This window comes from Opisthorchis viverrini (assembly GCF_000715545.1).
Source record: "Opisthorchis viverrini unplaced genomic scaffold opera_v5_431, whole genome shotgun sequence".
NCBI lineage: Eukaryota > Metazoa > Platyhelminthes > Trematoda > Opisthorchiida > Opisthorchiidae > Opisthorchis > Opisthorchis viverrini.
This window is the reverse complement of record NW_008752090.1, coordinates 110,339-122,594: the sequence shown is the minus strand read 5'-3', so window position 1 is coordinate 122,594 and position 12,256 is coordinate 110,339. Positions and strand designations below refer to the sequence as shown.

At 44.5% G+C, this 12,256-nt stretch overlaps 1 protein-coding gene across 1 annotated transcript in view; it reads right to left on the bottom strand.

Moving 5' to 3' along the window:
• Window positions 1-716: 716 nt before the first annotated feature.
• T265_10980 (hypothetical protein) overlaps window positions 717-12,256 on the bottom strand; it is a gene marked incomplete at both ends in the record, with an annotated part of 64,448 nt that continues 52,908 nt past the window's right edge. The window contains 2 exons of the mRNA XM_009177509.1: window positions 717-998; window positions 3,951-4,026. Coding sequence (XP_009175773.1) covers window positions 891-998; window positions 3,951-4,026 — 184 coding nt within the window. The remainder of the gene's footprint in view (window positions 999-3,950; window positions 4,027-12,256) is intronic.

Genomic DNA, 12,256 nt, shown 5'->3' with positions numbered 1-12,256 from the left:
GTGTTCATCAGGTTACAGTACGTGCTGTTTATTGTATGGTTGAGAGTTGGCTTGTTCGAGCAGCGGTCTTCGACCTTCATTGTCTCAGAACCATGGTTTTTATAGATTGGGGCTCGCGAATCCGTAACGAGGTAATTAGGAAGCGAGTGACCGGTTGTTCAACCGGGACTTCACTCGAAGAATGTGTCAGCACCAGAAGCTGTGTCAGTTAGGCCATGTATTGCGTATGTCGAACCATCGATTGCCGAAGAGAGTACTGCTTCCCATGTCCAATTTACAGTGGCGGAAGCAGACAGGTGACCAATCTTTGAGCCGGTAGAAGGGTACGCAAGGAATTACGAAAAAACTGGGTGCTGACTCGGCTTCCAGAATGAGGACCGCGTAGTCCCTACTACGCCTGGTTAGAGATGCTCTAAGATATGGCTGGTAATCCGTGGCAGTGGTGTTCCTGTTGTCAACCTCTATCCATATTGTCTGAATGAGTGTCTAGAAGTGTAGGCGCCTCAGAATAATTGGGGTAGGTTAGCGAAAATTCTATCCCCAATTCGGTTTCATTCTTTTGTTCACAATAAGGCGTTAAAATAAAACATGGTTGCACGGCAGCGAAGCATCAGTGTTGAACACTGATGTTAGGCTGTCGAGGATGAGCAGTGGGAGATGGCACTTCAACAGTAAATAGAAGCTCCAGCATTGTAGCGTTTGTGAAATGACTGTACCGGCAAGATATGAATGAGCTGAGTGAATTTATTGTACAAAATAGGCGATAAACAATGTTAGTGATGTAGCAAACAGATACTAATGGATATGCAAAGACTTGGATAGGGGTGGCATTCAAAAGGTTGTTATCGTACGCATCGAAGTGTCTGCTCGCTGAGTTATGCTAGGCATCATTAGCCAACGACCAAAAACTTCTGGAAAGGAACCCATTTGCCTTGGTGATCACACGCGAATATCCAATCAGGACGAACGAATATAAGTGAATTATTATCACTCAGAGCCTGATGATAGAGAAAAAACAACGAATAAGTAGACTGTGGCAACAAGAGGTAAAAGTAGTTGGGTTGAGAGATAAAAAATGAAGATAAGACAACATTCAGCTTAGTCAGTGACTTCCAACGCATAGCAACAAACTCATAATTCAGGTTAAGTTGATGATAGCTCATCGAATGAGGGCTATATGTTCACCTGAACGGAGATCAGACCCATCATCCAATCACGTCAGCCCAGTGGTACCAAAGCTGAAAGTTCCAACTTCGTTCCTTCAGCCAAATCAGGCATTAGTGAGCAGCTGGTTAAAGCCGCTTGGAGGGATCGCCCGATTTGGTCAACGATACATCCGATTAGTTTTCTGTGACTGGCCATGAGACAACGAATGTTGAATCCCCTCAAACAGTACAAATACTATTGCGCAGTTGTCAAGAGTAATTGGCAATGCGTATTTCATGGAACTGCAATCCGCAGTTCAGCTACGGATGTGTGAATAACGGACACTTGGGATAGAGAGCAATTAAACCCTAACCCAGGCAGTTCATGTGACATGGGCCGGAATCAATGACTTCTCCGAGTGAGGTGAAAGAGAAGCTAATCCATACTTCCCATTGGATCCACACACGCTCCATGACTAGAACTACTCAGACAGATTAACTATCCGTTCTAAAGATGAATTTATGGTCAGCAAGCATAGCACATTCCTCGGGATCGACCATCCACTTACAGTCATGAGGTATATTCAATTATCAGGGAGGATTCACCTTCAGGTCATTGTCTATTCACATCCCGGAATACAGAAAAAACGACCGTCAGATTAGTCCGTTTTAAGAATACTTATTCTTATGTGGAAAACTGACAATCTATGGTTAGAATAGTTCGGAGCATTTGAGCATCGTTCAAAATTCGCGTTGCATAGTGAGATTTACAGGTCAGCTTATATAACCGACTCACCAGGGAACAAGTGTACCTGGGGTAGTAAAACTTGAAATGTATGGAAACAGAAGTGGGACTGCAGACCCAAAATCCAAAGTCGATTGTACGTAATTTTCTAACAATTTGCACTCCAGATCAGTCTTGCCTTAAAATTGGACAATCCGTTTAGCGGAGGATACCAGCAGAATTTTTAGGGAGGTAGGTTGAATCAATCGATCGTAAAACGTGTGATCGGGAAAAGTGCAAACCACAGGAATCCAGGGAACGAAGTTACAATTTGGAAGAGCGTGGCGCATTAGGGTGCGAAAGAATGATCTCGTCCTAGCATCCATGAGAGGAACCAAACAAAGCACAAACAAAGCACATACTTGAACGTATTGAAACGCAGTTGCAGTCACAATGATAATTAAGTTGATTTACAAATTTAAATCCATCAAGACTTTGCAGGGTCAGTTGGAGCAGTGGTGTTATTGTTGTCAGTTCCTGTCTACAGAGTGGATGATAGTGTGTTTGCATGGTCACCTCGAGTCGCAGGCTACTGGTTCGCAACACTAGATTATAGTGCATAGCTTCAACATTAAGGTGGTCACTTCCCACGACAGGTTGGATTGATCTTGGGCATGTTTTGTGCAGAAGCTACATAACAGCGGAAGTTGGTGGTCAAATCCGCGCAAACAGCGAGCTGGTGTTGGCTACAATGATGAGTTCCGTGAGTCTCATGCAGTTAAAAGTGTTCAGCGATTTCTGCAACTTCACCGAGGAGAGGCTTGCTATCGTGTTGCATATTCATTTCTCAACCTGAGACCACAGTGAACATGGTCAGAGACCAAAAGCGTCCGTCCAAATTTGTCCCGAAGAGCGGCGTGGGGTGCTTTGCAGCGTTTTACACTCTCACTCTGACAGGCAAGCTGAGATAAGGGCGACATGAATGTCAAATTCGAAAAACGTTTTCGCCCTTCTCCGGCACGTCCAGATTAACATAAACTTTTGCTAACTTGACGCTTAGTTGCTTATTCAAACTACCGTGCAACCAGTTCTGATAAGCTCGGGAGCCTGATGATGGAATGATTTAACGTGCTTGAGGCCGACCAGTTACGCAGGTATCTTATCTTAGTGCTGAGTGACAAATCGCTCCCTTCAGGTTTCTTTTTATTTGCACGATAGACTGCGAAATAACAGACTTGAAAGATGACTCCTCCTATCTATCGACTCATTACCTAATATGATTAACTATGTTGTCACAGAGTTAGGCTCTCCTTTCCTGCATAGTGCTGGGCATTTTGGAGATCATCATGGAAATACCGCTGCACCAGGTAATCAATAGGATGGGCAAGAGTGATGGCTCCCGATCGCTTGTCGTTAAGGGAGGCACTATGTGCTCTTGGCACTAAACAATCAACAAAGTGTGAATACCCAGACGAGTTTAGGATTCATCGCGACAACGAAACTCAACTCATATGCAGCGCATTACATCCCGTGATATGAACCACCTGATTATAAAATCCGAGACCAGTAAAGCATGTGGTGCTCCGTCGTGCATGTGTAAGCAGACAATCCACGGAATGCAAGCCAAACAACACCTGATGAATGGTTAACATTTTTGGGAGGAAAAGCGACTAACTGTCCTGAACAATCGGTTGGACCATGGGAACGCTTGGGGATTATTTATTGCAAAAAAGGTAGGGAATAGGTTGTGTCTGTGTTCGTTGAGAAGCAAAGCACTATGGCAAAGTGGGAATTTATAGATGTGAAAGGGGGCCTAAGAAACATACATCTGGGGGAATAAATGAATCACACACCAAAAGCTCGCAAGAGACGAATATGAACAATCAGTCAGTCGGAGGGAGTAGCGAGGGGATAAGGAGCTCGTTGTCAAGATTGTGTGGCGGGTAACAAGATAAGACAGACTGGGCACCAGATGAGTTGTTTAATTTACGGCACACAAGCTACTGCTGATCGGGCTGTGTCAAACGAAAAAACTCTAGGGTTAGCCAAATGGGAAACAGAACTGATTGCCGCAAACTTACATTGTCGAAGTCCTCGCTCCAGGCTGACCTTGTGATCACATACTGCACATCAGGGTGCATGTATGGATGGAGGTTTCTGGTTCAAAAGTAACGGGAAATTAATAAGCAAGATAGTGTTGAGTGCTACCGTTTATCTTGCAGCGTGCTATCAAGAAATCCTGTCTGAATGATATAACATACGACAAGATTAACGGTTTCGACCTAGACTGCCTGAGTGAATGTGGGCACTTAAGAATACCGATAGTAAGGCAGCATTAGGCGCCTTATCCCTCCTGTTCTTTTCATATGCTTCTTGAATGAAGTGAGGTACCAGTGTTCAGAAACCGTCACTTCTGACAATGATGATGATGATGTTCTTTCTCACCCTTGCTCGTGATCATGACCGATAAGACGAAACAAGCCAAAAGCTATGCAGCGAGATTATTCAGTTTATACGCCATGGTAGTTGTACATAGGCATCTCCCTGAGAACGGCGTCGCACGACTCAACCGAAATTGCGACCAGCCTAGAAAGTTCAGTTGTCCCCTTTCAGCTTGATGATCAATTTGGCACGTCAATGGCAGTTAGATAGCCTCGTGAGTATTGCCCCACGGGTTCACAAAGTCATAAGCGGCACAAATGTTGCTCAAGATAAATCGCCTGTGCTTCCACTTACTGTCCACAGGGTCAGTTGAAAGGACCCTCTAAGACACAGAAAAACCAAACATGACGCCTGTGACAATGGCGGCGAATACGATGAATTAAAATATGAGTATCGCGTGAGAAGTTCAGAAGAAACTTGTCATCTTACGAGCAAAGGTTTTGAAGCATCGTACATACCTGGTAACAATGTAACAGTGTAATGGTATGGTGGACCAACCCCATGTCAACAGTCTATATTTCTAAGAAGTTGAAAAGTATGCTTCAGGAGGAACTAAACACCTACCGTGGAAAGAATTCCTAACACTCCTAGGGAAACACTTTAAAAGTAGTGACGTGTATCCTAACGATCGATTTTGGTCGGGTTGGGTAACAGACAAACCTAGGTACGTGTGGGCAAATTTGGGAGGCACGGAGAATAAAGGACAATCTACCAGAGGACGGATTAAAACTATTGGTTGAATGATGCAGAGTTGACGTTATTTAGACAGGTCTTAGTTTTTTGGCGCGCCGTGGAAACGCCACTTTTAGTAAAAGATATGCGCAAAGTTTGCTGTAGATGCGAGATTCCCGGCAAAAAGTTGGTTGATTGGAAAGACTAGCAGAGTGCGGATGAAGCAACGGAAGGTCAATTAGTGGTGAGTACTTTATATCAAGTCAAACAGCAAACTCATGGAGAGTGTTGTATAAACATCACCCTCGTTTGAACCGTTTTCCTTGTTAGTCTTCCCTAAAACAGAGAGGCGCTTGAATTGGACTCCACTTTCATTAGAGTTCACAACTACTACACACACTTGGTCATGTCAGGATAGAAACACCGGACCTCCAAAACGCGGGGCAAACGTTACCGCGAGCTCATTCGCATGGGCGATCTGACCGATTTCCCACATGTGCACCACTGATGAGTCTCAGTAAAGGTGAAACTGGAATCCATCGATTTTAACCTTTCGTGTGGACAAGAAGAGGACCGTTTAGGCAACAATGAAGTGCACACCAATGTACGCCGAGTAACAGTCATTCGTTTTCCAATTGGTCGTAGAGAATTATTCGAAACTTTCCATTAAATAATTGTCAATGTTTTCAATGGTTTTCCTGAATACTGTCGCTTTATCTCGCAAAATGGTGATAGAAAAGATGATGGAAGAGAGCCGCATTCAGGTTTGTAAAATGAAATATAACACTCTGGATATGCATGAAAAACTGAACGCAAAAGATTAACTGGATAAATTAGCTGTGTTCATGAGATATCGATAGGAGCCCGAAGGCGCCTTAAGGTGATACAACAGGAAACCAAAAACTCAATGTACTCCTCGGATTTACAGTGGGAACCAACGAAAGATAGGAAGCCTAATCTTTTTGCACGCACTGATGTAGTCGGCTCGAATTAGTTGCAGACGACGGCACGATGGCGCAAATTGTGCGTTCAGTGCTAAGTTACAAACAGTTGACTGCTAAACTAATACGCAAATCCCAGTCGGAGTAACTACGTTACAGAACGAAGGAACCATATTATAAGCAAGCAGCAAAGAAGAACAACTAATGATCTATTGATTCAGAAAAAAAAATGCTCAAACCGTGTGAACCAAAATTGAGGGCAGCCAATAATCCACGAAGTCGTGCCCCGGCCAGACACGACTGAGGTCATCTTACTGACTGAGGACAATAGAGAAGCGAATTGTGACCTAAAGAGAACTGCATACATAGGAAGGCAAGTTGACCGGCACTTTTTTGAATATAAAGTACAGCGCAGCAGTCGACTAATAGTGCCATGTTTCACTCAGGTCACGGTAAACGAATCAGGCCACGTGATTGGAAAATTTAAATGGAAAGTGATAACCACGTGAATAACTTCAGCCATCTTCAGATCTGACATAGTTATAGTGTCATATACACTAGTATAAGATATATTATTATTGCGTACTAATGTATACATGCATCTTACTATTGTATTACTGCATTATATCATTGCACAGTCCAGGAATTCGGCTATCATTTACCATGTTTCATCTTTTCAATTTCAATGGAGGGATAGAAGCCGTATGGGGATGACCGTCCTGATACAATACAACGGGAGTAAAGTCACAGTGAAGCCAGGGAGAGAAAGGGTTCTGTGTATGGTCGCAAATGCTACACTGGTTCCTTTATTATCAGGCACTTCGGAACACTCATGGGCAATTTTTCTTCGACTTCAATTTCGAATTAAGGCTGTACGAACCAGCCAGTAGGAGGTACAGTGATCTACACTTGTTGCGACCCCAGCAACGCGATGAGAAAATCGGTAATTTGTCTAGGAGGAGATGGCCGAACCTCGAGCCTTTCGATGATGACGTAGGATGTTTGGGATTTCAGACATGATCCAGTGCCACTGGTCGCGCCACAGCTATCTGATGTCGGAGGTAGTCACTTAAGTCCCACTGGGGAATGTGAAGTCTGAAATTGTATTGAATTGCTGGTCTACGTTTGAACGGCATGTGAAGATATTAAAGGAGCTTGCCAAGTGAAAACAAAAGTACCAACCAAAGATCGTCTCTTCCCATAGATCAGCTGTGGTCGTAGGTCAAATGCACAGGTGTTAATTGCTAGGGCTTTGTGGTTTGCGAATGATAAGGCAAATAAGTCATTCCACCTGGTTCACTCGTATGTTGCAGCAGACGAGGTATAATCACATTAATTCACCACATAACAACATAGAGTCCTTCGGTAACACGATGACAGCGAAGAGCGGAAGTCCCTGCAAAAGAATTCGCATCCCAATCTTGGCTCCTGACTACTGAAATGTGAGGGCTCTTAGAAGCGTACTCTCACACGGGGCTTCGAAAGACTTGCAGACATACTGCCCGGGACAAGCAATTATTTGGACCTTAATTGCAAGACGGAGCCCGCCTGGTAAAGTTACCAATAACAAAACTCTTTTGCACACCACACATGAATAAGAAAGATAATTGGCGCGATTGCCACTGACGTCTCCTAGGTTAGTGCAAACTTAACTGCAACTTTAAAAAGCACCTACTTATAGGCGCTATACTATAGACGACAAGGAGGTTCCCCTTCAGTACGTATGGACACGACTAACGTAGCCGGTTACTGTTACTCAGTTAAGGCCATCTGCCTACGATGTGCCGAACGCTCAATCAGACACCTTGATTTACGGTGGCCTGATATCCGTCTTGGGACTGGCTTGTCTAATCGGGCTACGTCAACAGATCCCCACACTGAAAGGGTAATGCCACGTGCGGTTTTCTCCCAGCCTCATATGCAGCCAACTGGACTGACTGTACCGGTGTAAACTCGGGGATAAACAGGAGGGGTAGCAATAAAACCATCAACATGCCCAACTTGTGGCTCATAACTGTCAAATCAAGTCGCCATCATCATCAGCAGCAGCCGTGAAAGCCACTCACTTGTCCTACAGTAATTCTAGTTGTAACAGTTTCATTCCCTAATGGTTTTGGGAGATAGGAGCACATAACTAAGCATTGGAGGCGGCAAATGATATAGTTGATGAATGAATACGGGGTGTCAGTGGGCTTTTCATTTGGGAGACCGGGAGGGGAAGCTCTTCATTGAAGCCAACCTCGTAGATGCATTCGCGCCATTGAGGGCACGACCGGACCACGTCTGAAAATGCCTCTAACTATTGATGTGTCCCATCTCGGGGAACGGCCATCCTAGAGCAGCTGAGTGTGTTGGTAATGGCTTTCATGCTTCGCCGCCAAGTAATGTTCGACCTCCCCTGGCTCGTTTCCACTCTTAATGTGATTCCACATGATTCTTCGAGGAATTCGGTCAACTGGCGTACGGACCACATGATAAAGCTAGTGTAACCTATAAACTGTGATCAGTTCATCTATTATGGACGAGTTATTTCTCCCGAAAACGATTCGACGTACCTCAGCATTGCTGATCTGGTGTTCCCACCAGACTCGAGCAGTGCTTCGAAGACACCGATGGTCAAACAGTGAAAGTCTTTCGACGTCCTCGTTGTACAGCGGCCAGGTTTCTTACTCGTATAATAATATGGAGCGCACCACAGCATTGTAAACTCGACCCTTGGTAGATAAGCCGATCTCACACCTACACCACAGATTATGTAGGTCCACGAAAGCTGCTCTGTCCTTCCCAATTCAGATGGAAATATAACCTTTTTTGAGACCACCGGAACTGATAAAACTGTCCGGGTAAACAAATTTGTTTACTACCTCAGTCGGCACATCTGCGAGCGTTAGGTTAGGGTTCGAGTCCACTCAGTCGTGCAGCAGCACTTTACATTTTGCACGTATGAAGCGTATGCCAAATCACGAGGCAGAAGTACTTAGATTAGTTAATGTTGTCTGTAGTACAGTAGCCTGAGGTCCAAGAAGGGTTGTCTTCTGCGTACTCGATATCTGTGAGCGAACACCCCGGGGGCACTTCGATCCCACGGGCACTAGAGGCTGGGAGTTCGTGTTCCACAATGATGTCAACGACGAATTTGAAGAAGAAAGGTGAAGAAGACATTCTTGCCTGGCAACACTTGATGTAGTGAATTCAAGCAAGAGCTTCCCGCAGACCTTCACACGTCCGCGGGAGTTGGCGTACAGCACCTTTATTAGAGTCGAGAATTTACAGGAGACACCTTTCTTCCGTACACACTGTCAAAGCAGGTTTCAAGTCAAGGAAGATCAACATTGTTGATTGCTGGAAGCAGTGTCGTTGTCCCAAAAGCTGTCGGACAGTGGGCATAATTAAAACAGTTTAGCCCCTCCCCCAGAGCATGCAGAGGCACCCGATGACCCACACTACTCATACGATGGTCTAAGAGAGTCATTTCGAAGGTCATAGGCTTGACACTAAGGGGTGTCCACAGAGTGGTATTGTGGGTTGTTTGCAGATGGGAATGTGGAAAACACAAATAGAATACAATAAACCAGAACTCAAAACAATCGGACACAATACATGGAAGAACAATAGGACACACAACGTACAACCCTAGAACTTCAACCGTAGGCTCACAGTGGCGAACCACTTTCAGTGGAACAGAAAACAAAAGGCATAAGCCTTCCAGCTGCATACAGCACAGTTGCAGAGAAAGGGACATTCGAAAAACTGCCGCAACTAGAATGTGACACATTAGCAAGTCGACTAGCGTTTGCGAGGGACGGTCGATGGAAATTAATTATTTTATTCGAACGAAATTCATACATCTTTCGCAATGTTTGTATCATGCATTCAGGTTAGGTGTTGACTATATGGCAAAAACTGCCCGAATGGAATTGAATTAATGTACTATAGGGGCGAGAGATGGAGTGAAGCACCACAGGTGATAAGTAACTTCGTAGGGGCAAACAGACGTGCTAGATGCAGGGGACGGGTGATCCCCTGCTGATAGCCAAGGCAACAGAGATGAGGACAACACACAGGCAAACGCACCAAATTTCAAACATAGAACAGTCAGTCAATGGTCTCATAGACACATGGACTTCCGCTTCAGGGTACGAAGGGTTATTCTTTTGCCTGTGTAAGACACGTCCTTTGAAAGATTCCAGACAAAGCCAGCCGCCAAATGGCCTCCACAACGAATGAATCATTCGTGTCTACAAGGAATGACTAAGAGAAGGATGGGACAATGTGTGTTTTCAATGACCATTGTGTGCGGGTACGTTGAGGTGAGGCATGACGTGAAAGATGTGATGGCGTTGAGCGTAGGGGCACCCGAGGTCAAATGCGCATAGTCCGCAGCTTATATGCTAAGCAACTTAACCACCCTGGACATCTATCCTCAGGTACTATCGCCTGGGTACGGGCATGTTACAATACCATTATCGAGAAGAGCAACAATGGGGACTGCGGCCTCTGGGCGCTTGTAGCACTTGAATGACAAGGCATTGGAATTAATTCATAACTCAAGGTGAAATTTACCCGATGGAACATTGTACAATCAAATCACTATTTTGCTGAACTGTCCACAATGAGCGAAGCAAATATGGAAAAACATACTGAAGAGATTGTACTGACGGAAACTCCAGGTCCAAATCGGGCAAGTCAAGTACACCACGCACTATCGTTCGTCAACCACTAGTAACCGCAAGATCTCGGAGTAAAATATTGTGAATTAGTTACTTTGAAATAAAGATTAAGCTTCTCGCTCCAATGACAACACATTCGGTTTTCAGTTTAAAGTGCGGAGAAAAAGTTTGTTAACGAAGTCCGGGAACGGAGAGATTTACACGAAAGTGTGTTGAATTTCGGCACGAAAATACGAATCTTAAGTCTCTACTGTTCGCTAAGTGGAAGCGACGACAGTTGGTGGGAAGATGGTCTCTGCTTACCACCAAGGCCTCCCAGTTGCTTTCACAGAGTGAGCTAGTTTGTTGTCCTCGTGCTTGATGTACAATATCCCACGACTAAACATCTATAAAGGATAGAGACATGCTTCATTGACGGAGGTGTTTCCTGGTGAAAGGAATGACTAATAACCGCACAGGACTTGCCCTGCACTGGGAGCACTTGATTTTAGTCGTACACGAGTGTTTTTAGGCAATCCGCTGGTGTGTGATGGTGTCATTTGCTTCTCTTGGAGTGATTTTCCATACATAGTCAACACTTTAACATAATATTAACTTAAACACACTAATGTAAAGTGGTGAACCTACGTAATATTCAGTAACTAAAATCCGGATCAAGACTATGAGCGAACACGAGTTATTAAATGAAATACTTATTGCAATGAATATCGCTATGATAGCGAAGAAAACAGGAGTAATTATAGACAGCTAGACTCATTACCAGCGACCCATATGTTCCTGTCTAGGCTCGGGCAAACTGCCAGTATCCCAACCTTCGTGCCTCCTTCTGGTGGTATGTCAGTTAGGCACCAAAAGGGTACTACAGCTGAACGTTTTTAAACTGTTTTTTAATATATTAACCATGACTAATACCGAATTGTTGAGCGAGTTTAGTCTCGTTTGATCCCAAGGAGTCCGTTGATGTGGCAAGATGGTATACCAACAGCATTTATTACAAAAACCGTTAAACATGATACTTGAGGAGTAAGTCTTGTTCAACGGGCTATGGAGTTTTCTTGGGGTTAAATCAATCACTTTGGGGAACAGCGTATCTTCACTTCGGTTCCGAGGAGTGTGTCTAGGCAATGGAAAAAGAATTCATGGGGCAGAGGTTCCATTCTTAGAGTGGAGCATTCAAGCACTCTCAGAAGGGATACAAAATAAGGAGTGCTTTGCTGGTCAGGAGCCCGTAGGACAAGGCACTGAGGGTAGGAAATTCGGTATACATAAAATAACCCAGGCAATGTATCTCTGTATCATGCCTGTTACTTATAATCTTCGGCAAGCGTCTCAAGTGCACGTCGTCAGGCACTGAGTCACCCCGTTAGGTCAGTCGAACCACAAGTTAAGTCACCAAGTTACCGCGCATGTACCGATTGGATGGTATGTGCCAGTAAACAGATCGAAACGATCAATAGGTGGCTAGCGAATCGTTGAACACATTTTCAGGCGTTCGTTGTGTTGTTTTTGCTGGCTTTAGTTAGTATTCATGGTTGTGCATGTGAGTAAACACAAAACCGGCTGCTTGCCCAGCACCTTACCGGAACCGCGGCACCAGAACCGAAGACTTCGAGCTTAAGGTGGTCGATCTGCAGTTTAGCTAATATGCACTCACACCACACA